The 27,444-nt window shown below is 38.9% G+C and overlaps 1 protein-coding gene across 1 annotated transcript in view; it reads left to right on the top strand.

Moving 5' to 3' along the window:
* The window catches only part of CBFB (core-binding factor subunit beta), a 44,578-nt gene that overhangs the window by 1,907 nt on the left and 15,227 nt on the right, over positions 1–27,444 (top strand). The window contains exons 2-4 of the mRNA XM_085301136.1: positions 712–724; positions 3,986–4,102; positions 23,691–23,807. Coding sequence (XP_085157262.1) covers positions 712–724; positions 3,986–4,102; positions 23,691–23,807 — 247 coding nt within the window. The remainder of the gene's footprint in view (positions 1–711; positions 725–3,985; positions 4,103–23,690; positions 23,808–27,444) is intronic.

Raw genomic sequence — 27,444 nt, 5'->3', positions numbered from 1 at the left:
CGGCTGGTGTCGGCGTCCAGCGCTTCTCCGTCCTCGCCCGCTTTCCCCGGGGCAGCGCTGGAGCAGCCGCGGTGCACYGCGCCGTCCGGGGTGTGCAGCCCAGAAGCGCTGAGCGAGCTGCGCCGGGGGGGCTGAACCGAGCCCTTCTGAAATCAGGCTTTACCGCTTCAAACTTCGGCGCTGGTTCTCCTTAGTAGGGTTGGTTACAGACCACTTTTATTTTTTTTCCATTTTTCCCCCCGAATTAGAATACAAGATTAAATATGGCTCGGAGTAGTCAAGAACTGACTAGTTATTTCCTGGTTTGATTTGTGCTGCGAGTTCCTTCTACAAGATMGGTATCTCGTAGCGTTACGGTTAGGGATCTAGTTATTAACTCTTCGCTGTTCCTGAAATGCAGAAGTAATTTCTTCTGCATTTACAACGTGAAGGAAAGGACACGGCATACGCTCTCTTCTCACTGAAACGATCCCTGCTTCCGCTAAGTTCGGTTTATGACAATTTGCTGCGGTATGGTGAAATTTAAAAAAACTCCTTCAATGTATACCCATTCATAGCAAAATTATTCATGTGCACATCCGTACTGGAATATGATTGAATGCCAACTGCTGCCACTGATCCATTTGTRTTCGTGAGTAAAAGGATATACGCGCCAGAACATCCTTACTTTTTCGTAAGCGACTTTAAATCTTACCTGTGCTTGTCCTGCAGGGTTTCAGAACTGGTAATGTTATTTTGTGCGAAGCCTCCTGTAGTCAGTCTCTTGCTTTACTGCTTTTCAAAAATTCTTTTTAACTGCATGTGTCTCCTTCCTTTAAAAAGTCACCAGGGAAACAATGGGTAGGTAAAGAGAACATGATTTACTTGCATTTGTAGTTCCTGAACGGGTGAAACTGCATACTATACCTGAGTCCTTCCCTTTAGGGAAAAAAAAACCACCCTTTATTTGTTTGTTAGTGCAGCTTATGCGCTTATCTGCACTTATTTCTATAAGTGGGAAATCACTGTAGATCTGTGTTTGTTTTTCTAAGCCTGCTCTGTAAGAACTACATCCCTCAGAGAAGTTACCAGTGATGGCTATTCTGCATATTTTTTTCATTTATTTAATTATAAAGCAACCTCTAAATTTCTTAACCTGAAACATCTGGTTTTGTTCTSTGAGTAGGGTATAAGTAGTCAAGATTTATTTAGAAATGTAGTATGCGCAGTGACTGATGCTACTTCTAAAAAGAGCTAGCTATTTTTTTTTTCTCAAATATTTTCCTAGAGATAAAGGATTTATTCTTTTACTTTCAAAGGGAACCTTTGTAAATGATCTCATATATTTTAAGCAGACAAAAAAAAATAAAAAAGAAAATGGCTTTAGGAATTTAAGTGTAGAGCTTGCAGTAGATTGGTCATCTCTGTCAAGTAACTTGATGGAATAAGAAAAATAGCAGTATTACTGAAAAATAACTGAAATACTAAGCAAGAGTTGAATTTCACTTGTTTTAAATTGCTTTGATAACTTGGAAATAACTTCATGTATTAAATTTGTTTTGAGGGACTTTCTAACTACCTACTTGGTTGGAAGGTACTTATTTGTGTTTGCAGTGTCTAAATGTAGGTCAGGTCACCCTTGTACTACCTGATAAGCTTTTTGCAAAATTTGAGGCACATGTGTATGATAGTGTTTCTGCTCAGTTTTAAAAGGTTGCATGGAGCAAATTATAATCTTTATTTTCAAATTTAAGACCAAACTGGTGGTGGCTTGCTTGTTGCTTTTTTTTTCTTTTCTTTCCCTTTTTTTTTGTTTTTAAACTAGAAAGAAAATTATTGTTCCACTATGGTTCTGTGTGGTTCCCAGTAAGACTGTTCTTGGATTTTTCAGTATTGACCTATGATTTTTCACTTAGGGAGAGTGTGGGGATTTTAATTGGATGGTTTTATCTATTTAAAGAGAGGAAACGCACTTCAGAAATCCAGAGAATAAATACCTGCATAATTTTTAAGTAGCCCATGATCTGCATGTTGGCTGCATGATTCCWTGAGGATGTGGGAATTTGTGTACATTTTTGTTTCCCTTTTTCTCCTCCTTGTGCATGGAGAAACTTAAGCGGTCTGGAAGGCTGAGATGTCAACTGGTTTACACTCAAAGACCTTGCTTTGGTATAGTTGATTTTAAGCGTAAAAATAAAGCCATCTAAAACACATGATGCTTGGAGATGGGAAAGTAGTTCTTGAMTAAGCTAAGTGATAGTGACTTGATGACTCAAAATATTTTTGAGTTAAGGATAGTTGTTTTTCAAGTGATTTTATTTAAATAAAAAAGGGGGTGTAATACAAGCTAATCAATAGCCTGAAAACTGATGGGCTGTAGTCCTTGCAGTTTTATGCTTCCTATTTGTGCAAATGTATCCCTGATGAAGTTTCTGTTACGTGGCTTGAATTATTTCTTTTGAGTATTGTATTCAAACAAATATGAACATACCAATACAATATTCTCTGTACTGGTAGGACTGACTTGCCAATTTTAATGACATTGCACATGTGCTTAGTGGGGAGAATTTTTAAAAGAACTGCTCTTAAGAGCAGCCTGTAATGGAACCAGATTGCAGAGTATTAATCTCACTTGGGAAAAAAAAAAAAAGCAGCAAAACACTTCTACTTTCAAAATGGGAGGTATTAGTCTTGTGACAATGTTGCAGTACAATGACCGGAACTGTCTTAAGTGACATGTAGAGCTACTGTGTCACAGATAGCGGTAGGGTGATATTTATACCGTGAACTTGCGGTAGAGTGATATTTATACCGTGAAGTTGCTGAATTCTGGGTTGCYTGACAGGAATCTGCTTGTGAGGAAATTCCAGCTGTTAGAGTAGTATTTACGTAGCTTTCAAGAAAAGCTGTTTTCTGGATTAAGGACTGTTTAAATCTAAGCAATCATGGTAATCAGTCCAGTTATTTGATTGCAAAAAATTGGTGCTAAGATTTTGAGTATAGCTGTATTCTGGCAGTGTTTGTGAGTATTCACGTGCTTACGAGGCACATTGTAGTGTACCACAGAACAGAAATGCTATCAGCCTACAGAATCCCATTTTCAAATATTTTTTCATTCCACTTCYAGCAACTGGTGTTCTTTCCCTCTTTGAGTTTGAGATGTACGAATAAATGCAAAGGGCTTATAGAGAAAACCTGATTTTATTTTCATTGGAGACAGCAGCAAATTATTTACTTGAAAACAATGTACACTTTTTCTAATAGGCTTAAGTCAGTCCCATTAATGATTTTACAAAAGGGTGCAGCTAAAAATTCCTATTCCTTCCTGCTCTTGTGGACACACTTGCCGATCTGTGTTTCAGTGATGTCTTAATGTGGCAACGAGATTATGTGTCTCGTAACATCTAACAACGCGTATGTAGAGCTGCATATGTATGGATGTTTATTTGTCTATAGACAATGGAATAGGAATAAATACATTTCTATTCAGATTAGTGTTCATCTAGGTATAAATAGACTGTGAAAAGAATTGAGTGCTTGCTTTTTTTTTTTTTTTTTTTTTTTTTTTTTTTTTTTGAAAGAAAAGGTTGACCCTGGTAGCAGATATCGGGAGTTCATTTTTTCTTTTTTCTTCAGAGGTACTTTTGGAGAAATGCAAGCGCTTTGAAAAGCATAAGCAATTCTAGCGCTTCAAATACTAAGTTGGTGTAGGGTGTCCAGACTGAACTGAAATGACAGATTCTAATGTCAGCAAAACTGATTTGAAAGAAGTATTGATTCCATGTTGTATTTTATATCTGAAGCAGCCAATGGCAAATGTTGTCAAAATGGAATCAGATGTTTGTAACTTAATACTTAAGAAAAATGATGAGTGCATGCTTCTGACTTTAAGCATTCTCTATGCTGCCTGGCTTAAGACATAAACTGATGTAAAAATAAATGACTGCCTGCATAATTTATGTAATGTCTTGCTCCCTGATCCTGTTTGTATTGATTTTTCTAAAAGGCTTTTGTGGCCACAGGAACCAATCTGTCTCTCCAGTTTTTTCCGGCCAGCTGGCAGGGAGAGCAGCGACAAACACCAACCCGGGAGTATGTCGACTTTGAAAGAGAAGGAGGCAAGGTAAGGAGGAAGTTGTTGCAGCTGAAAAATGTTTATCCTGTGCATGTGGTCTTATTAATATGGACTGTATGATGCAAAACTAAGTCTTTCACATCTCAGTCATATGAGTGCAATTGAATGCTGGTATGATAAACTCTAGTATCACTTTGTTTTAAAGCCTGTTAATATTTTGGAGGGAGACATGGGCAATACTGGTGGCTTTTTTTTTTATTATTTTCAGGAGCAGAGCTTGATTTCTGTCATCATATTATGGTAAAACTTTGAGGGATCAATTGAAATTGGATTATGGTCCTGTAGATGCTTCTAGAATGGCACAGAAATGAGATGTCAGCCAACAAATTGTTGGACTAATGAAAATTTGCATTCTGAAAGGTTACTGCTTTGGGTGTTAGGTTGTTAGCTGATACGACAAATGCTCAATTTGCTGTTTAGTGGATCAAGGCTTTTTTTCTTTTACAGTTTCATCATGAGCAATAATATTGGATAAGCATTGTTCTCAAAACTAGTTTCTGATTTCCCCCCCCACCCCCCAAGAGTTATCCCATGAACTGATACCAAAAGCTAGAATTCCTTGAAGACATAGAGATGATTACTGTGAAGCTGTATCAGAATTAAAGTCAGAAACCTTGCTTAATCTCATCAGAATAAAGTTATTGGAACTACTTATGACTGGTCTTGTAATTACAGGAAAGGCATACGTTTAAAAATGTAGATACTGTGTCCTGTCTATGCTACTTAAATGCTTTGGGACTGATCCAGTCGGTAGGAGTCTTTCTGCTGACCTCAGTAGGTTTGGACCAGGATTTAAGCTCCTTTAGCAAATTTTTTTTCTTTTGTTTCAGACTAGTTTCTACATAATTTTTTTGGGGGGGGGTTAAAGATTTTAATAGATTCCAAAACTCTTGCTTTGCCTGAAAGCTTTTGCCCTTTCTGGTAAAAAGTAAAAGCTAATATTACCAAATTTGAAAGGCTGGAGGAAATATTTGAAACATAGTCAGTTTTAATGGCATGTTGGGTCTTTTAAATGCTGCTAGGTGGAAGATAAATATTTCCTATAGTAGGAGGGCCTGAAAGGAAGAAGAAGAAGAAAATACCTGAGGTACAGATATGGTGCTTGGAATTCAAGTTCATGAGTTTTTTGGGAAAAATGTTTTCCATTTAGTCCTGTAAGGCTTGCAGAAGTTTGACAGATTAGGGGAGAAGKAGTGAAGTTGGCTATGCTGGGTACTGAGTGCTTTGCTAAGGAAATCAAATTGAATCTGGCTCTCACTGAAAAATATTGATTCTGGCTCACAATTGAATGAGGAATTTTTCTTGTAATGTGTAAGAAGACTGTAGTCTCTCTTCTTCCCAGTTCAAAAATTTTATTTACTTTCATGACTCTTAACTTTTTTCCTCTGAATGAATTTTTGAAGTACTGAGCTATTTCTTCCATTTTTTGTGTTATCTTAATCACGTAGGAACCTGGTAGATAGATTGCATATTAAAATAGAACATGACTCTCATTAATGCATGCCACTCCCTGTTTTATGTGTGTTTACAGTAAATTCTAGAGTGCTTTGCTGTGTTCAGAATGTTTCATCTGAATCAGGCTAGAGGTAGTCAAACTAGTAAATGAGAATAGTGCTCTATTCTAATGTGAATGAATCAAAAATTCATAATTGTGACTTTTTTACTACTGTAAAGCCTGTGTGAGTGCAGGCATATTTTGCACCCAATTGAGCTTGCTTGAAAGTAAGGCACTCCGATAATTTCAGAGGAGAAGTAAGCAGGATGGGAGAATTTCTTGTGTTATCGACAGTTAAATTTTTTTAAGCATTTAAATTGTCTTGAGATTTTGTTCTCTGTAGATTTTTGTAACTTGTTTTATTAAAAATTTCTTCCATAGGCTTCAGTCTCTTAACACCATGTGATTTTTTTTGTAGTTCTGTGCAACATTATTTTATGAGCTTTGATTCTTGAGGCAGTGCATAATGTGTGTTTGTTCATCACTGGATTTAAGCCAGCAAGGCATGTTTTTAATTATATGAATAAAAAAAAGGCTATAGGGGGAGCTGTCAGTTAATTATTATTTTAGGCATTAGTTTGAGATCTAGAATGTAGATAAAGTTACCAACACTAGAATATTTTTGTTCTGGAATTCTACTCAAGTGTTTGGCCATGCAAGTGATGGCTCCAGATAGTTTATCCAGAGTTTAAGTATGTCACCATTGTGCTTAAGCAGTTTTGTACATAGATTAACAAGATTACCAATACTGCATCTGCTAGAATTGCTGCTTAATGATTGTATTTTGAAGAGAGCCATCCTTGCAAATGCACAGGAAATTCTGGATTTCATGAATAAAAGTGAATATTTACTTCATAGAGTCAGGTTTTTTTCATTCTGATATTTAAGTGAGGGATTCTTCTCGTGCTTAGTTTGCCTTTGTATTTTGTATATCTGATTTTCACAGGAGGTGGGTAGGCCTCTAGCGGACACCCTGTCTTCATTAGTTCAAGAACTGGATAGCTGTGTTAAGGTTAGAAGATGAGCAGAAAATTTGTTAAATTTAACTTTTTTTCAAGATGGTTTTAGCATTGTGCTTTGTGTAGTAAATATGCATCCTTTAATTGTGCATTTGAGCAGTTTTTCAGGTTTGTCTCAGCAAAAGTACAAACATTTGTAAAAATGGGGCTCTTGGTTGAATGTTGTGTTTCCTTGTGATGTTGTCAGGCAGTTGCAGGGGACTCAAACTGAGTGTATGTTGTGTTTCTGGATCTCCTAATCATACTAAGGCTGCTTAATCCTGTGGATTGTCATCTAACGTCTAGTTCTTTTTTAAATGTAAAAATAGAAGTTACTAAGAAATTCAGAAGCAGACACTGCAGTGTCATCTACTGTCTGAAATCTCATATCGTTGAACCCTGGAATAAGTTGAAAGGTCTTATTTTCTCCTTGATTCTCCAGTATCATTAACTACTAATGCTAGTTTTGTTGTGCTTAAAGAAGTTCTTTCATTTTTGCTTGAGGCTCTAGTGTGTGTATATGTGGGGACAGATTTCTTTCACTGCTTATTTTAAAATCTAGCTTTACTGGGAGTCCCTTTCTTTTAAAAACAGTGTGATCAGCTTCCTTTGCTTCATTCATTTTCTATACCTTTTACCGTGAGATAAAATGTCTCACTGTTTTGTTTCTTAGAGGTGTTCATCTAGCTATAGTCTTTCTTACCTGAAGGCATTTTACTTCTCAGGTCTTACTTTTTATTGTTTAAATACATTGACCAGTTACTGCGCACAGGACCCCTCGTGAAGCCTGTGAAGTTATTTTACTACTACTTCCCTTCCTAATACTATTTTGCATCTCATTTCTAGTGCAGCTTAACTTCCTGTCTGCTGTTTGGCAGCAGCTGCCCGTAAACCAGCGTCTTTAGCACAGGCTTATTTCAGTATAATGTGCTATGAACTCCAAAATTCCAGAGGAAAGCACATCAGGCATCGTATAAATTGATTCAGTGTCTGGTATGCCACATGTTTGATGTAGCTAGGTTTTCTGCTCAAGAGATTAAACCATTAACTCTGATCTAGACTTAAGTAGCAGAATGCATTTTAAAAGAATACTGGAGTTCATTTTCCTTCCTCTGAAGGTGCTGAGTTTCTCCTCATGCCCTGTTACAACTAGGAAATTTGTTGTCTGTAAGTAGTTGATGTTAAATACTCAGAATATGTAAAACCAAAGAATCTCTGTCACAGTACAGAGGCTACAAAAATTAAAAAAAAGGAGGGGGGAAGCTAAATTTAAATTCCATTCAATGTTGCTGGTTTTGCTTTGGGGCCTTTTTTCCCCATAGTTAACTATACAGCTTGATAACTAAGACTTGTACACAAATCAGCTTTTTCTTTTCTGATTTTGGTAATAAGCTGTCACATATTATTAAGATAACTGTATTGGCTGGTTTGATTTTTGAGCATACATAATCACCAGTCAAACATAGGATCTCAGTGTTTGTTTGGAAAGTGAAGACTTAATTTATGAGAAATGCCTGAATACCTGTGCAAACCTGTTCTGAACTGGAGGTTTTACTACCCTGTTGGTCCACGCTACTTTCTGAAGAATTCAAGTTGAAAGTCTTAATTCATTCATGCAGATTTGGATTAGCAGCTTCCTTGGGTTTTTTTGAGTGGGGGTGGGAGGGGTTTGTACACTTCTGAACGAAAAAAAGGATGTCTGGGAAACTGTTACAGTTTCAGCTCTTGTTTATCTGCACTGTAGTGCTCAAGAACCATCTTCACTAAGTTCCTGTATTTTAAATCTGGCAGTGTACGTTTATGGTTAATGCATAGAGATTGCATTGTCACCATCTGAAATGTCCTCACAGCAGAATTTCTTGCATGTGTACCTTGCAGGCCACTGAGTTTCTGGGCAAAAGGATTTTTTGGTTTAATTTTTTTCTAGTCTGTGGGAAAGGATGCCTGATGCTGTGAATTTAGGTAAAACGAATGCTAGAGCCATAATATTAACCAAAGATTGTATAGTGGCGTACTACCTCGTAGGGTGAATTCAACCATGAGGTGCATGTGGTCATCACTTTATCTTGTGTGTAAGTAGAGGTGTTAACAGTTGTCAGGACTCTGTTCTTTTAAGCTCTAGTRATCCCATGCACTTTCAAATTATTGTGAAGATCTGTTTAAGATACTTCTGAAGACATTTAGTGCTATGAGCTTGAAGCTGGGTGTCACCTGAAGAAGTTCAGAGCCATTTGTACATGGGGAGGACACATGGGCGTGAAGGTACGATACAAGTGAAAACCTGGCAGATGTCCGCATTTAAGGGGGACTGTGTGTTCTTTGTGGAGTGCCTCCTAATATGCGAGGGCATCTGATGAGGATGTTCTGTTTCCCAGGAACTGTCTTGCTCATGAACAGTTTCTCTTGCAGAATAGTTTTGGTGCTTCAGAAATCTAAACTCAAGGCTGAGATTCATTGTGTAGCTCTGCAGACTCCCYGACTGTTTTTTAGGTTAGTTCTTTAATCCACTGGTGGATTAATAAAATAGTATTTGGTAGCAGGTTTTTGTTGTTCTCCCCCTTTGTGCTAGCAGAATGATACAAAATTTCTCTTCTGGTTTATTCTYAATTTACTTCAGGAATGCAGAACTGGCGAGATCTAGCTGGTGCCTGTTCTCAGTTTTGGTGTTCTTTGAGAACTCTTTTCTAGGCTGCCTTGGAAATCTTTGGTGTCAATATCTGCTGCTCTTGGTCTGGCCRTGTCGGGTCAGCTTAACTGTTCAGCTTTCTACTCGGCTCTCCGTAATGACCCACAACCCAAAAATGTTGTGGTAACTGAAACAGCCAGAAAGATTGTTCTGTAGAATGCAGCTAGTGGTCAGTGCAGGGACGTCAGCTGTTTCACTGTCCGTACGCCCTGGCCCTTTTGAGGTGCTTTAGCCTACTTCAGCCTAGAGAAGTGGTGTGGCCTTGAGGAAGCCCACAGTCACTTTGTCTTTCTCATCCTGTAAGCTTTAAACAAAAATTCAGTCTTTATTCTGACAGCGGGTAAATCAGTTTGGTATTGTATCCAGGTTAGGCCTGGCTAAACAGCTTAATGCCTCTTGTTCAAGAGCTGTGTGACAGGGATCCTGCAAAGGCAGAGAGAATAAGAAGAAACCACTTTCCTGGACGGTCCCTTTGATCAGTTTTCATCCAGACATCTATGTGATTGGAGCAAAATAGTAGGTTTCAATGGATGCTTGTGATTCTAGGTTTTTATTGTGGTATTTGTGATCAAGATGTCTTTTTTTTCCTTTAAGCAAAGACTGCACTGTTGTTTTTTTCCCCAGATATGATTTCCTTTTTTTATGGTCCTCTACAAAGTATAGATACCCTTTTCCCTTGTTTTGTCTGGATGCTTTGGGATGGTATTCATTATGACTGGCTATTGCATAGAGGAAAGCTATTTAATTGAAGCTTGCTTGGAAGTTAAGTAGTCATAGCATATCTTTGCTTATTCACTTTTCCACAGAGCTGAGATGCCTATATCTGTATCTGGTTTATATACTTTTAATAGTTAGGATCTTGGTCTTTGGGAAGAGAAATCTTACAGAGCTCGTAGCTCATTAGGTATGTATTGTCCTCTACTGGCAAGCAGCCAAAGGCTGAGGTTTGGACAGTTGCTGAAGATTGATTTATCACCGGGTGCCCTCTCCATGAGAGCATGAGTCACACCAGGCATCTTATGTAACAGGTATCCACAGCCTTTTCCCCTTAATCCTCAAGCTCCCCTCCATCCTCCAAATACTTCTKTTACTGCACGCAGCCATGTTCATGCGTCGTGGTGCACGCAGCGACTGTGCCGTTTTGAAACGGAGCTTATGAACAGTACTGAGAGTATTCCTGTGCTATTCGTGATGCCTACCTGTCAAGCCTTTCTAGTGCCTAAATATTCCGGATCTGTCATTGGTACACCTGTTTTGGATCAACTTTTATTACATGTTGTGGAAGCAGTTATTCAGTCATGTTTTATATATTACCTTGAGCTTTTTCCAGTGGTCAGAAGACATCARTTACAGTTATATAGACAAAACTTCACATTTACTAATACCAAGCTCCTAAAGTTTGTCAGAAGAGGAACAAAACAAAAACAAGTTAGTGAGCTAAATTTTACATTTGGGAACCAGCTATACATGAGGACAAATGAGTGTTGTGTGGATGAAAGCAGTGCTTAAGATCCTTGCAGCATAGATATTGGAAGAAATTCAGACATTTGGATCGTTGAATCTTTTGTTTTTGCATATCAATCTCTACTTACTAAGCRAAGTTGTTAACATTATGCTCCTATGCTCCTCTTATAAATGAATGAGAAAAGGAATGCTGCTGTTGAGGATTGGTCTGTTCCTTTGCGCAAATTGGTTAATACGTCATATTTTCCGAAAGTGTTCAGTAAGATGTCTGAACGCTTGCTACAGGAAACTTGATTTTCAGAAAGTTATTGAAATGTTTCTTCAAGTTTTATTGTCCAAAGTGCAAATGACAAAATCAGATAATTAACTTASCTAATTGCATATTTGATGTTTTAACAAACTGACCTGGTAGAGTATATATTGTGTTAATATGGAAAAAATAAAGACTTTTGTCTTGCAGGCCACCGCTATTCCAAGCACTTGCAAGTAATAATAAAAGGGTCATCTTTTGGGTGATAGCTGATGTTGCCAATCTGTCTAGGCAAAAAAAAAAAAAAAAAAAAAAGTCTAGACTTGTATACAGGATCCAAATCATGGCTCTTTAGGGAGACTATGTAGAACTTGGGTGTTCTTTTTTGTATTTAAGATACTTCAGCAGTTGCAGGCACTAACTCTTAAGCTGTAGGACTTCAAGGTGTGAAACTTGTTCTATCTGTTCATCTCAGTAGAGATATAGAAGATGATAACCTGTGGAAGATGGTGGAAGTTACTGAACCCAGCATGAGTTTTACAGTAAAGGTTGTTACGTTTTAGTTTTCCATTGAAATGGAGTAACGAAGGACGAAGTGTTGTTTGTCATGCRTTTCAGTTTTGTTTTTTGGGTTTTTTTTTTGGTCTGAAATTTAGGGAAGAAAGCAACTACAGAACACTTTATAGGGACTCCTGATAAAGTATCTGCTGACGATGATTGAAGACGGGTGACTATCATTTGACAAAACAGATTCGAGGTGACCAGAAGAAAYTCTTGCGTACTTTTTGGGCAAAGTATTCATTTAAAAAATCTTTGGTGGAGGCATGGACATGATGCTTTTTTTTTTTTTTTTTTGGGGGGGGGGGAAGCGGGGTGTTGTTTTTTTTAAACTGACAAAGCCTAAAGAATTCTTCARAACAAGAAAACTGAGGCACGAAGGCATCTAGGCAAAATAAAATAACTGTGATAGTGAATTTTTCTCATGCTTCTAAAGAATATTTTGAGATTTCTTCCTAAAGCTTGCATGCTGCTCTGATTTTTTTGAGGCTGTTAGGATACTGAGGTCAAGCATTTTCGTTTAGGTGGAGGGACAATGGGCAACGAACTTATGTCCAGATGACTCAAACAAGGGGTATCTGAATACGCAGCCCTGTTGTGCAATTACATATCCTGGTAGCCTAACAAATTTTCAGTGAGGAAAATATCAGGATTGTAGTTACACCATGCGAGAAACCTCATGTTTGTGATTGCTTCACAAAGTCTTACAGACTGTTGAAGTGTATAGGATGGTACTTTCTCGACCAAAGCATTCRGAGTAGCATGGTAGTGTTTTTTTGGCCCTTTGCTGATTGTTTGGAACTTGAGACTTGGGCTTTTGAGGAAGTATAGCTCTTACCAGCTGTGAATTTTTTTTTTTGGAACTTCAAGAAAATGAATCAGTAGGTGGTTTAAAGGGGTAAAAATGCACAGTGCATAAGAGTTTGCGTTAAAATCCCTTCCCCTCTCCCTCACACCATGCAGTGTTGGTTCTGTCCTTTTCTTGCATTGGGAGAATTCTAGTCRTGTTTTGGCTAACCAAAACTGAAATAGTCTATTATGTTTATAACTGTCTTTTCTATACTTTTCAGGATTTGGCAGTTTGGAGAACTTGATACTAAAAATATGTCTGAAAGTGCTGCTTTCTGTTCAAGAAGATGCCTAGACCTTGCTAATGACATTTACCTGTAGAAGCTGATACTCTTCTACAGAATAGTTATGACACCATAAAATTTTACTGGGTGATGAAAGCTAGGTCATTCTTATGGTATACAAAAGACAAATGAATAACTAGCATTAATTTAAGGCTTAACGCAGTGCGACTCGTTGAACTCACGTTCATGCATTAGTCATTAACTGCACTGTTTACTGTATGTGCTTAATTTCAGTGAAAGAACTGATTCAGCAGTGTTTGAAACTAATCAAAGGTTTTTCTAATCTTTTTGCATCTATAGCATCCCTTTTCTTTCTTCCTCCACCGAAGTCTATGCCCATCTTGTTTTTGTTCTGTGGAAATGTGGAACTTTCTCAAGCCAGTTTTCTGGGGAAGAGGAATGGTCTAGATGGCAAAGGAGCCACTGTTGTCACTGTACTTTGGTACTTTGGGTGGTTTCAGCAAAAAAGCCAAGGAATTTGAGTGCTGTGGATCCTGTGGCTCTTCCGGAACAACTTTGGAGGATAATGACCAGAAAAACAAAGACAGAAGAGCCCCACCCAACACACAGGAAGGTCTTGTGTCTGTTCTGTCAAATATCCTAGTTTTCCTCACTTAATTGCATGTCAGTTTTAGTTAATAAGAAACAGGGTTGTTTCTCTTACCGCTTCATGTTCAAGTGCGGGTAGTCTCTCAAAAACTAACTTTCTTTGTGAGTTTGCCAGTTCTTCTATTGATTCACTCTTATTTTTAAGTAGGGGGACATCTGGTCTGCTTTTATGCTTTTTTCCTTTTTCTGCTTTCCTCAGTGAGGCTTGGTTTAATGGAGTTTATGTAGTTTGTGGGGTTTCTTCAGTTTTTGTGGACTTGAATCCTGCTGAAGTGGGAATTGTGACGCTGTCAAAGCATTCAGGAACATAACAGCAAAAGGGCAGAAGAGGTAACTTTCTGTGCACTTGCCTTGTTTGAGTTAGTTTCTGAATTTTTTTTTATTGATTGCTTGCCAATATTGTCAAAATTGGGTACTTTAGCGAGTGTATTTGCATTACATACTTCTGGTTGCCCTAGAAGGGCTGTGCCACCAGGAGCAGGGCTGTGTCTGCTCTGGGACCAGGTCAGGGCCAGCCCAGCTGTGGTCTTCAGCAAAGCAGTTGGGCCTCTGCAGTGTCCTGCCCCTGAGCCCTCCAACCTCCCCTCCTGTCTTCTCACCAGTGCACCTGATGCATCCTTCACATCTCGGCTGTAGGAGAACCTCTGTGTGAAGAGCTGAGGTTCAGGTGTGTATCTCATTGCTATAGAACCATGGTGCTGTTGCAGCTGTTACTGGTAAACTCTGATTTTTGTTGTGTGCTGTGTTCTTCTGGAACCAACAGTGCAGAATAGGGACGTGCCAGCTGTCAGGCATGGTTGCCTAGCCTGTTTACAGGACCTGGAGAGGCAGAATGGTACCACATTGGTAGATTAAATTCCTCTTCTGAATCTGTGCTCTGTAGGTTTGATTTTGTTATTTTTTTGCACTCAAGTAGCATGGGATAATCTGTATTCAAATAAAGCTCTCTTTCTAAGCCCTCTCTAAAATATTTGGTTACAACCATTTTGTGGTACACTACTTTTGGAAAGTGTGAAAAAACTAATTTTCCCCCACTGATKTTAAAATTTTTCTGGAAAATACGTTCTCTCAACGCTGCAGAAAACAGTGCATGTTGGTGTTAGTTGACTTGTTTTGTGAACAGGAGCATTTGTCCGTTGTGTGTACACATGCTTAGAGCAGGACAGCAACAGTTGCCTTGTAATACCTTTCTGCAACAACATTATTCTTTTCAAATGTTATGCCTAATTATAATAAAAACTGGGACTTTTTTAATACATGCCCTTTTGGCGTAGGAGATGTAAAATTCAAATGCTTTTTTATATAGAATCTAGTAGTAAAAATGTAATGAGAAAAGACCCTCTGAAGTATTATGGGGGAAACCCCAGAACATGGTTGCCTTTCAGATTATCCCTGTGTTCTGCTTCTTGCATTTTTGTTGACTCTGTTCCGACTATGTAGTTGGTTCTGTCTTTTTGGAGGCTTATGGGTTGAGCCTGAGGATGAGACGTGTTTCACACTAAGAAGAATAGACGTCTTTATAGTGACATTGCAGAAACAAGGCACCTGCTTGCTTTGTGTTCTGTGTTTATTTTTTAAAGTGGCTTTGGTCAAGTGTAGTGTATGTTTATTGCTGAGTTTAGCAACTTAGCAACTGAAAAATTTTCAAAAGGTGGACTGTGGGAGTTGTCTGCAGATTTATTTACTCATTATTTAATAATAATAAATTAAATGGTTATTTCTGTGCAATAGTAGTTTAGGTTTTTCTCTGCTAACTTCTGAACTTAATCCTGATTGGTGATTTTAATCCAGGAGTGAAATCCTGTAGTCTCAAGATGTTAATCACGTTTGTTCTGACATCCTTAGTGCTTCGTACCTGACTGGTTTTAGTTAACTGGAAGCAGTAACCTGCATAATCTAATGAAATGTTGACCTCCTTTGCAAAGGGAGTCATAATTGCATAGTTAATTTAGCTAACCAAGGGGGAGAAATTTTAAGTGACTTCTAAACTGTCTCTTTTTTGATGTTTGGGGAAACCAAAACTGAAAACATCAKTGGAGTATCTTGGTAACATTGAAAGCTTGTTGAGAGAAATTTTGTCACAGCTGTGATAGAATTTACAAAAACTTTTAATGGAGACCATGCAGGGATTTGTACTGCATAGAATTGTAAAAATGGATAGTGCTCTGACTTTTACTTATCTAGACAGACTTTCCCCAAATTTTACTTTTATTGGTAATAAACCCAGGTGATTTATGTAAGCATACGTAAGAATTGGCCAAAGTGTGTAGTAGCAGACTGTCAGCTTTTACTTTAAAGATTGCTTTTAGGAAATGTAATTTATGAATTTGTAGCAAGTATTTCCTGAGATGGCTTTTTAGCTCTGAATCTGAGTGCCTCTTTCCTGAGGGAAAATGCTGTGGGAATTCTGTCACTTGTTATCCAAACACTCCTTTCTATAATTAGAGCTAAAATAGGTAGTTGTGTTGTCAGTGTTTTGGAATGGAAGTTAGTGCAGAAGCCCTTTGAGATTTTTTTTTTTTTTTTCTTGACAGTAAAATGCCTGAAGTTAATATTTGGAGGTTCATCTTAATCATATTTGTCATTAGCATAGGTAAATAGGTATATATAAACTCACGGGTTTTTGTGGAGCGGGTGAAAGCATTTAGCAGCCTAAAACTTTTTTAAAAACATCAGTATGCTGAACTAAGCATACTTATGCTAAACTCAGAACTTTTCTGAGAAATTAATTTGTATCTGCAACTTCCGTAGTTTGCTTTAGATTTTGAATGTATCTTAAGTTCCAATGCATAGAACTCACATGAGCAAAGGATATATTGTTGTACGGGGGGAAAACAACTGAGATTTACAATCTTAAACAGCAATTTTAATTGCTTATGCAAAACCTTGCAAATAATAGTTAAATTTGTTAGCTCTGTGCTCAGCTATTTTTGTTTTACTTGTTGCTATTAAAATTTTAGTACAGGCTGTTAGCAATTCATGGGATATTTTTGTAATTCAGCAAATTCTTTTCTTTAAGATAATTGGTTCCTGACAGTCAGAACTCATTCCCACTGCTTTTTGTAATCTTAAAATACTGTATTATGTAAAGACTGTCTTAACAATCTTTTTTTTTCTTTTTCTTTTTTTTAAGCATAACAGTCTGGATTGAGACTATCAACAAGCAAGCATCTTTGCTTATGTTTCCATTTTGCTTGAGGAATTGACTTTTTATCATAGTCTGATGGAAAAGAGAAACCTGATTTCATTTTGAATGTTAAACTTTGTCTTTCCAGAAGTTCTGTTTGTGGTCTGTAAATGCCTGCTTCTCTTCATGGCACGTGTAGGTGATGTAGAGGGAAGAGGAAAAGGAAGAAGTTGAATCTACGTTCTGCAAAGAGTATTTCGTGTGCTAGGATAGATGTGGTTGTTACTGATCTTACCAGCGTCTCATCAAATAGTTCGTGGAGTCTTGAAGCCAGGAGGGAAACATCAGCGTGCACGATCAGAAGAAGCCGTAGGAGCAGGTCACGAGCGAGACGATCGCTGCGCTGCAGGGCCTGCTGGGCCCCCGTGTTGTGTCCCTGGGCAGCYGTGCTAAGTGCGCTAGGTCCCATCAGCAAAGTTGCTTTCGTGCYGGCAAGAAGCTGCTGCCAGCAGTGAGACGCAGTTGTGGCATAGGTGCCACCCTAGACGCTTGCAAGTTACGTGCTTCTTGAAAGCCGCTGTTTGGTCATCCATTTCAGGAGAGTCTTGTTTTGTCAGGAAGTGACATTTCCTTTGCATTTTGACAGAATAGTTTAGAGTTTTGACAAAATAGTTTAAACCTTAACAAAGCTAGTGATCTCATTTTCACGTACTGGGAGCTGTTTCAAGATGTACATTTCGAACTAAATTAAAGCAGTTTCTTTCTGTCTGCAATGTAACGGAGCTGTTTTTTAAAATTATCTAGAGAAACCTAATGTTTAAAAAGCGTGAGTAACTAGCAAAAATACAACTAGCTAATAGGTGCGTGTAAGAACATGAGCAGAGGGGGATCAAGCTCAGGCTCTTAGATTACTGAACAAAACGTTTTTAGAGATAGATTAAATGAGTTTGCATAGTGTAACATTAAGATGACTGAAAATGGTCTTCTGAACCCTGAATGTGACACGGCACCAGCTATAAATTCATTCTTCAGAACRGTATTTGATCCAGTTGCTCTGCTTTTGTTTTCTTAGTACTGTAATCTGTGATGCAGATAGCGAAAAGAATGAGACTGTTCCCCACCCTTTGAAGCACGTGATATGTTAGGATTGATTTACATTTGATGGGTTTTTGAGCTCTTAACTTCTAATGAATCATTACAAAATGTTAAGTCTATTGGTCTAAGATTAAAAATGCCATCTRTGTTTCTAATTGTTGGAAAAATCCAACATGTACAGCACTCAGTTGTTGACGCAAGAGTCCTTTTGTTTCATAAATATCAGTCTGTATCAATTCTATTGACTTTCTAAATGGAATTTTTTTCTTTATCTCTGACTTTTTTTTCATTATTTCTTTTAAAATACAAGTGATCAATATCTAGAAGTATAGCCGGAAGCCTTGTTGTCATCAGCTTTTACTGTAACTGTAATTATTAGCTAATATAGATACTGTTACACTTGTTACTAGTCTGTTTTTTCCCCAGATCGTATAGAGATAGATAGAAAATCATATATAAATATTTTTTTTTCTGCCTGCTCATTGCCCTGTGTGCCTCCTTTCTGAAACACGGGCTAGCAAGCGCAGTCTGAGTTAAGATGTGCAAGTGAGAGTCCCGGTGCTGAGGGTATTAATGGGGTGGAGGGGGTAGGGGTGGCTTCACTTTATACTTCACAGCAGTTGTGCCAAATTTGTACAGCAAGACCGCAGCATTTTATTTATGAAGATGCATATGTATGCCCAGAAGATTTCTGTTAGAGATGAAGGTGTAATTACCTATTTCAATGTTTTGAATAGATATTCTCCTTTTCCTTGGCCGTGCATGCAGATCGTGTTACGAGAAGCTGAAGTGGTGAGACTAGCCTTGAAAATCTTTCTTGGAGTAAATGTTTACAGCTGTCTCTCTCTTAGTGGTCACTGCTTCATATATGAAGTCATTGGAGAGACTGGTTAAATATTTAAAGTTGGGTATGATTCAGGGGTCCGTGGGATCCAACTGGAACATAATTACTCCGATCAGCCCAGAGCCGGGGAACTTGTGTGAACACTTATGAACGGGCAGATGTGTGGTGAGGCAGAGGGTGAGTCAGGACCGCGAGAACGCGGGTGCTGGGAAGAGGAGAGCGGACCGGAGAGGGCCAGCCCGCTTGGCTGGGGACCCGCGTTTCCTGGCCGGGAGGCGCCTGTCCCCCTGGGCTCTGGCTGTTGCTGGTGTGCTGATTCATCAGCAGTGGGTGGTGAGAACTGTGTGTAATCTCTGGGGGAGGAAATGGCTTGGTTGCTTTAGAGAGAGCGCTTTTTCTGTAACTGCAGGATGTGTGGATGGAGCGCACAGATAGCATATCTATAGGACATCAATTACATACCCTGGTATAGTGAGATAAGAATTTACTAGAGAACTAAAATAGGATGTGAAACTGAGGTTTTGTCTTGAGCTCAAGTAAAGTAACTTTTAAAGTCATTGAGAATTGCTTTCTCTCTATTTCACATTTCAAAAACCAAACTTGATTTGAATAATGTGAATGAATGATGTTATATAGAGCCAAGCCTCTGGCTTTTCTTTCTCTCTCCCCCCCACCCTTTATGCAACTAAACTAACTCTCAGTTGCAGGGGATGGTTATTCATTTAAATGCAGATGAAGCAAAATAACATAGATTAGTTGGGAGAGTGCAAATTGGAGTATGAAAAGAAAGGCAAGATACACTATGCACTGAAGGTGCAGCGATCTTTGGGATCAAGACAGCTGGTAGGTCAGCGAAGCACAAGTACGTCGAGCCTAATGGGTTGAGGCAGAACCTCCTTGAGGTTACCTGTGTCAGAGGTGCTGTTCATCCTCAGTCCAGACGATCTGCCAGGAGGTAAGCATTTGCTATGGTGGCTGATCAGCCAGGGAAGGTATAGTTTGGAGTGAACAGCTTTGGCATAACAGATAAGTTTCTGTTCAGATGGCTGTTACAAATCAGTAAAAATTGCTCTGATATGTAAAGAAAGCTGCTTTATGGCTCAACTCTTCCTTTCTGCTAGGAGCTTTGGGGATGCTGTCAATGTATTAAGTCGCTCTGGTGTTTGGCTACGGAAGCCTGTGCACYGAGGCGAACGCTCTCCAAAATCTCCCCTCTTTGATGAAGAGGTGCTAGACAACAGTGTGCCGTTGCTTGTGTGGCTGTATTTTATTTATTCTGCCCCTTGCCAAGTTGAGCAAGTTCAGAAGTACAATCTGGAAATAGAAAGCAGATTTCAATGTGTGACAGTTTACCCAAGGTCTCAAAACTACCAAACTAATGAGTTTTTGGCTATGTCAATGTGTGGAAAACCAGACTGCAACTGCATGTGTTAATCTAGTATGTCAGTGTATCAGCTAGTTCAGAGAATACTGCTGTCACCTGGTATTTTTCAGGTGAAGTGACAGAGGTTGCGTATTATAGTGTTAATGATGGAATACAAACTCTGTGGCTTGACAAAAAATAGAAGATGAGTGTGATAAAATTGTAGTTTTATTTTGGTTTAATCTTTTTGATGAAGGCTATATATGATAAGTGTTTGAAGTTATTTAGRTAATAAAATACAGTATACAGGAAGATGTGAAAACAGCAAGCTGGGACTTCCCATGCATGCGAATGTATTCTCTTCTGTTAACATGCGTATGATAATGGCTAATTTAGTTGCACAACCATCTACTGCCCTGGTTAGGGAAGTTATGTCTTTCAGTGCGTAGGATGGACTCTGCTCTGAAAGAGGTGGCGGTGTGGTATATCTTTAAACTTCATCTTCTGTTATGTGTCCCTGTAGGGTGTTTTAGGTACCATTAAATTCCTGTACAGAATGYGAGATTGGTAATTGCCTGATTTCCAACCCCTCCCTTTTCCTACTGCTCTCAAGTGCTTTTCACCCAAGTGTCTCAAGTTTTACAAGAGTGACTTCCAGATGTTGTTGTAAAAAGCACCAGGAGGGTGGGAGAGGATTTGTAAAATGATGTAAATGCAATTAATCTGGTTTTAGCAACAAAATCTTGAAAAATTTATTCCAACAAAGGTATCTTTAGATGGAAAAACAAATAGCTCTGTACTATTAAGGGGGAATTTGGGGTCTTTATAGAAATAAAGCGGGTTTTTCCTTTGCCTTTTCCTTTCCTTTGCCATTTTACTGTGGCCTTCAGGCAATTTTCAGAATACAGAACTCTGAAAGCTTTTAAGAGAGAACATTATTTTGGATTTTGAGGTGCTCTGATGTCAATCATGTGATTGTAGACAAGAGCAGTAATTTAATAATATTCTGTTAAGTTTGGAAATTGAAAGGGAACCAACATGGCTTTATCTGAAAAGAAGGAAATATGTGGTTAAACGGTTTTGGCTACTGCCTTAGGTGGTTTCCATTCTTCCAGAAAGCAGGGGGGGAACCGAATTCCTTCCTCTACAATAAAGGATAGAGCACTAGTGTGCTTTATTTTGTGTTTTAATGAGAGAAAAGTGACTGCATAAGTACGTGTGGCTTTCAGTATGAATTACTCCAAATTTGAATGATTATCTGAACTTGAGAACTCTCATAGCTTGTGAAGGAGCTCACCCTTTCAGAAGTGAAAAGTGTTTATCATCTGAGTTGTGGTGTTGGTAGAAGCGAAGACCTCCTGAACCCGAAGGGGTAAGGCTTTAAGGGCTCTGATTCTGGAGCAGTGGCAGAGTACTTTATCTTAAAAGGTCAGGCTCTGTGCCAAGGGTTTGTGAGCTGCTTTATCAGCAGCTCAGCTGTTGGTCAGGGTAGATAGTAGGGAGCAGTAATCACATCATTTCTGTCAACTTGTTTCCCTTTTCTACCCTGACTTCTCAAGACTTTGCATGGAATTTCCCAAACTGCTTGGTTTTCCAGGCGATGCTTAAGGTGCTGCGTTTGCAGTACTGAGCTCTAAGCGATCGCAGCTCAGCTGCCTGCTGAGAAAGCGCACGTGATGCCCTTGCAGCTACCACAACCAAGGCAATTGAACAACCGCTGCAGAAACACGTATGTGGCGGCAGAATATACCTTGGGGGTTGAGGGGAGAACAGGGACCCAAAATCCAAGAAATTTTATTTCTGGAAGGTTTCTTTTTGAAAAGCTAGATTTCATGGTCTTGGGGGAAGTGCTGTAGTGCTTTTTTTAGTCCCATGTTTTCGTTGTGGGCCAGAAGGGTTGGGGATGCGAAGCGAAAGGTAACCCCTAAATGAAGATCTGCAAAATGCTTGTCTGTTTTTGCAAGAAGTGACTGGTATTAGAGTGAAGACTGTCTTTACAGACCTTCAGTTCGCTTATGCTGCTTTTTTCCTTTCAATTATGCTCTCTTTGTAGAGGACAATGAGTCTTCTAATGGCCTCTTTAACTATTTTTCACTTCTAAGCTAATTAGATGTGCCAATTTGATTGTATGTACTTCATTAGTTTCTTGTGGGATAAACAAGTGAAGACAATGCTGAAAGAGCAGTGTTGAATTTCATATTTTTGAAATGATTATTCTTATAATGAGGGTGGTGGGAGGTAGTTTCCCGGTATTCTCTGTATTACTCATGCAAGTTCTGACTCTTCTGTTCACAAAGGCTTTTGGTGGGTAGTTTTGCACCCTGCATGGAGTGCTGTCATTGCAGAAGGYGTAGATGTGGAGCGATGATTGCATGGTTGGTCTGTGAATGCAAGGACGGCAGTCTTGAATCTGTGCTCTTAGTGCTCCAGGAGACCCTGGAATAGGAAAGGAGATGGGCAGGTGATGAACCTGAAGTAACCTTTATTTCTTGGTTGTTGAAATACTACACATTATATTGATTAAAACTTTCAGAATATGTTGCTTTTAGTGAATTCTGACGAATTGTAAGTCAAGCCCAGAGATCAACATGGAGATCTTCTTTGGCAAATAACATTACAAGTTTCATGTTATTTGTCCTCTTTCTTTTGCTTGTGAATTGCCTTTCATGATAGAGACTTAATCCTACCAGAACAACCTTTGCATAAGGACCTTTCCTTTCTCTGATCCAGTGACCTTAGCTGGGAAGTGTGGAACTGAGCAGGTAGGTGTCACCAGCATGGTTTGAGCTGCCCCATAGCTCTAACCGTGAGTTACAGCTTGCTGATGGTAATTTGCCAGAGGATGAGCTGAGAGCTTTCAGAGGAGGAACTGTCTGTAAATTCCCCGAGCTAGCTGGGGGGTTTCTGAAGACTTGAAAAGACTCAATAGGATTTTCAGAAGTCTTAAGTGGTCTCTAAATCTTACATGAGTGCTGGCTCGTGTGTGGCTGCTTTACCTCTGGCAGCTAAGCACTGACAGACTTTTACTGTATGGGTGGCTTGCAAACCAAATAGGCTAAAATAACAATTGAAAGCTGATTATTCCCATTATCTAGATAATTACTCTGTGTTGTGCTTTTTTCATACAGAAGCCAGCAATTGTAAGATGTCAAACTCCTTTAGTATTTTATCTGCTGCTTTTCAAATTTCCTGTATGGAAATCCCTCTCTGGTCTTTAGGATGGACACTTTCTGCTTTAAATCACTATTGGTTACTGCTGCCTAGGTGAAGGGGGCCCTGAGTTTGTGTGCTATTTCTCTCATTGCTGTTTAAGGCACAGTAGGCTGATGCACTAGGTGGTTTTTGGTGATCCCATGTCAGTTATTTCAACAAGCCTTTCAAATGCTAAAATACACAAAGATTTTTGTGATATGCATGATGTATTTTACTAAACTGACTTATTTTTGTATTTGTGGAGGGCAGAAGCCATGACTTGTCTTTTATTGAAGGAACTCTTGTGTTGGGTAAAATACAGCCCTCCTTGGAGAGTAGGAAGGCATGTATTCGTTTAACCATTTAAGTTAAGTCTCTTGTTAAGCATCTTCGCTATTTGGCAGCTTACTGCTTTTTGGGACTCGAAGGTAACCTGATGAGGAAAAAAGGTTAATTTAACTGAAAGCAGTAACAGACTTCTAACCAAATTGTGGTGCCTGCCAGTTTATAAAATGAGAACATGGCTTAAATTTATTCCATCCAGTACGGTAGGCAAAAGTTACAGCATTCCCTTGATTAAAATGAGTCCTTGGAAAGGAGGCAGGAGAAGCTGCTAAGCAGAATCTCATGTTACCGACTGGCTTGGATGGCCTTCTAAGAGYGCACACAAAAGCTTCCTGCGTCAGTATTTTTATTGTGCGTGCGTGTGTGTAAATGCTCTCTAATTCATAGCATATGTTCTGTTTTTTTTTTTCATTTCAGGTGTACTTGAAGGCACCTATGATTCTGAATGGTGTCTGTGTAATCTGGAAAGGCTGGATAGATCTACAGAGACTGGATGGTATGGGGTGCCTGGAATTTGATGAAGAGAGAGCACAGGTAAGGCAGGGCTTAACTGTGCTGCCCGTGGCTAGCGTCAGAAACATGTTTGTAAGGAATGTTAGTGCTCTTGCACCCTAGACATTTTGTTCTTCTGGAAGAAAGCATACAGCCAGGTAGCAATCAYGTATTCTGCTTTGCTTGTTTCTGCCTTTAGTGCCTCTACTGTTTCTTTTGGGGGTTAGTGTCCCCTTGGCAAATTGCTTCTGGCAGTTGTGCATTGGAACTGATTAAAATAATGGTGTATTTTGTTTTTACTGCGTGCCTCTCATTCTCAGTCGTCCCTTTCTCAGGATTTCCTTCTTAGTTGTTTTGATACTGCAGCCAGTCACTAGCAAATAAGTGAGAACCCACAAAAAGATTCCACCTAAATGCAAACAGCATTCCTATTTTGCAAATACAGACTTGGGAGGGTATTAATTAATTAGTTTCTGTCCAGGAGTTGAAAATATTCAAGTTATGTATACAAATCGTTGCAAGTTTGTGTTGCCCTTGCCTCTCCCAAATTTAAGAAACCAATTTCCACATTAGTGAGGTCACGTTAACTGGAGTGTTAGTTTGAGCCACAGAACSAAGTTTTTCCTTGAACACCGGTATTTGGAATAGCATTCACTACTTTGTCAGCATTTGAGTGAGCTACGTTCCTGTTGCGGTGRTGTTTTCTCGGAAGAGTGCTGTAAACTCCACTGACTAGAACTCCTTTTGTCTAGTGGCTTACCCGGCATGCTCAAATGTAGACCCATGAGGATTGTGTAAGATAAATCTCCAGATTCTTTGAGTTGATCTATGAATACTGCATTTGAAATGTAACACTTAAGTCATGTGACTTAGGCTCTGCGAGAAGGCTGATTTTGAGTGTGTGCTCGGAAGGATGCACAGTTACTCTTTCCCAAACTGTGACGTTCCTGTAAGAAAATGGGCACCATCCATAAAGGAGGATGGTGAAATGACCTAGATTCAATTTTATTGCGTTAATTTCATTATAAATGTGTTTTTACTACCCCGATGATTTGCATGATCTTGGATTATTTTAATTTCCTGATGTGCATACTCTTAGCTATGTTTAACAATTTTTTTGTCTTAAAGTATTTGTCCACTGAGCAAATACTCAGTGATTTAGTGTATTCTTACATTGAGTTCAGAGTGCTGAGTTGGAAGTATTAAACACAATGTGGATTTAGAGACATGGTTTTTTTGTACTCAATTACAGGTGTGTAATCTGTTTTCATTTTTCTGTCAGTATCACTTATTAGGAGGCTGTTGGTCATGTTATTCATTACAGTAGGAGTGCCTACGAGTTAAGTGTCAAAGGCACTATGTRCAAGCACAGAAAAGCAGCTGTAACTTAATGTTGCACTGGGCTTTTTGCATAAAACGTGAGTTAGAAAAAAACAAATTAATGAAAATATTTAAGTTCTATTTGCGTATAATGTATCTGTTAGTCTTGGGTCTTTGGGCAATCTTCTGTGTTGTTTGATTTCCTCTTCCTGTGTCAGTTTGCTTCTGTTTCTAAAACACTTTTCATATTGCTAGTGGAAATTGATCTAACTGCTGATTTTTGGTCTCAAAATAAATTGCTAGCAGAATGGGTTCAAGTGATTTGACTCACACTAAGCAGTATATTTATTGCCTCTGCCACTCAGGGTATCTTATAATATGAAGCCCTGCTGGCTGTCTCTTCACCATGCACCTTCCCCCTACCCCCTCCTCCAATTTGCTGGAAAGCTTGCTTTATAAAAGTCTAATAGTCTTTGTATTCTCTTGTGTTTTCATGTCTCTTACTGCTCCCTCTTGCTGGGATCAGATTAAATTGTTCTTTGCTGCCACTGTTTGAAATGCTACTGTCCTCTACCAGGTCAGAAATATCTTCAGGAGGAATGTCACAAGCCTTTTTCTTTTTTTTTTTTCTTTTTTTCTTTTTTTTTTTTTTTTTTTTTTTTCCAAAGACTACCATGGTAATGAAGTACTTTAACTGTAACTTTGAGGCTGCTGTTTTTTCTGTTCAGTTCACAGCATGCTAATACCTTGTTACGAGGCAGCCTTGCCTTTTTGTCTTGGAGGCCCCGATTCCACTGCTCGTTCAGACTTCGGTGGACTAACCGATGGGCACAAAGCTCTGTGCACGTCCTTGACCGCCTTCCCCATCTGGGGCTGAAATACCCCCGAATTCGGTGCTCGGCTTGTGTCTCATTAAGCTCACATCTGTTCCTGTCTCCAGTACTTACAGATCTCCTCTGTAATAGAGCAGTTCTCGCTGGGTGGATTCTGCAGTTCTAACTTGTTGTTCTCATTAAAGCTTTTCCTGCCAGACTGCTGCGGTGTCGGCTCGAGCCTCAGCTCTGTGTGTGTGTCTGTGTGTAAGCCTCAATTTCATTTCTTTTTTTTTGTTGTTGTTGTTTTGTTCTGTTTTCATGTTGATAAAACTCATGTTTTGCTTATCCTTCTGTTTATTAGTAGGCTTATACCGGAAGCACACTTACTGGCTAAAAGTCAGATGGATAAATGGTCGGGTTGAATGTAGTGAAATTCATTAGGCTACATTCAGTAGATTTGGGTGACATTTGGGGGGAAAAGGGGCTATTAAACTCCCAAAGTACAAGATCCTGAGACATGTTGTTTTAATTTCTGTTACAGCACATCACCAGAAGTAGAGCAGACTTTCTTTTTTAAACTTAATGTAATTTTTTTTTCCTTCTCTCAGACATTAGTAAACAGATTTCAGCTGTCAACATGTGATCATTCTGGATGTTAATGTATTGATTCTTCTCTGATATTTGGATTTAGGTTTTGCTGATTATGGCAATTAAATTCTGGCTGGGGCTATGTATTAGCCTTTTATTACATGACTACTTTAAATGATGGTGAAATGTAAATATTTTTAACACAATTYGGCTTTACATTTGTTTGAAAAAGATAGGGTGATCATGACATTTTGCGTAGCATCTGTAAATTGGAAGTAAGGCAACTTTCTGTAGTCATCATGGAGAGACAAACTTACCTATTCCTCCTGCATTATTAAGAACAAACTTGCTTTTCGCTCCCTGACCTCAGTTGCTGTGAACACGAGCATTAAAAGAGAAAGGGCCAAATCCCACTTTTAAAAATAGTGGATTGTGTCAAAATGTTTTCTTGCCGGCAGCTTTAAACATCGCCCTTCAGCATGGTGTTCCAGGAAGGTGGCTGCAGAGAGGTATTGATTGGCAGGTGTTTGCATTTGGCTGTGCTGGGCCGCAAGGGGCACTCGCTCGCATCATTTCACGGCGTAGCTTCGGGGTGCAGAACTGTGCCTTGGGCAAAAAAAGCCATCTAACATGTTCTCAGACTAGAGACGTTTTATCTTGAATTAAAAAATTTATGCGCTTAATCCCTTGGTGTATAAAAATTTAGTTGGGTTCTTGTAATGTTTTTGTCCTCTGTCAAGGTTACACTTTTTATTTTTCTAGGAGGACTGTCAACTTGAAAATAATGTATGTGTGYTTATGGGCACCCTAAGCAGAGTTAATGACAATTATAACTGAAGCGTTACAAGGAGGGAGAAGTGATTCAGTTTATTCTTCACTGTTTTATTGTTCTTGTTTAGAACTGGCTGCTCCATTGTGAACACCGTAAAATGCTGGTGGGGAACAGAACTTTGATT

This window comes from Rhea americana, unplaced genomic scaffold, assembly GCF_003343005.1.
Source record: "Rhea americana isolate MKP2758 unplaced genomic scaffold, rheAme1 scaffold_172, whole genome shotgun sequence".
Taxonomy (NCBI): domain Eukaryota; kingdom Metazoa; phylum Chordata; class Aves; order Rheiformes; family Rheidae; genus Rhea; species Rhea americana.
The sequence above is the reverse complement of the archived record's forward strand: the minus strand, read 5'-3'. Positions and strand labels throughout refer to the sequence as shown.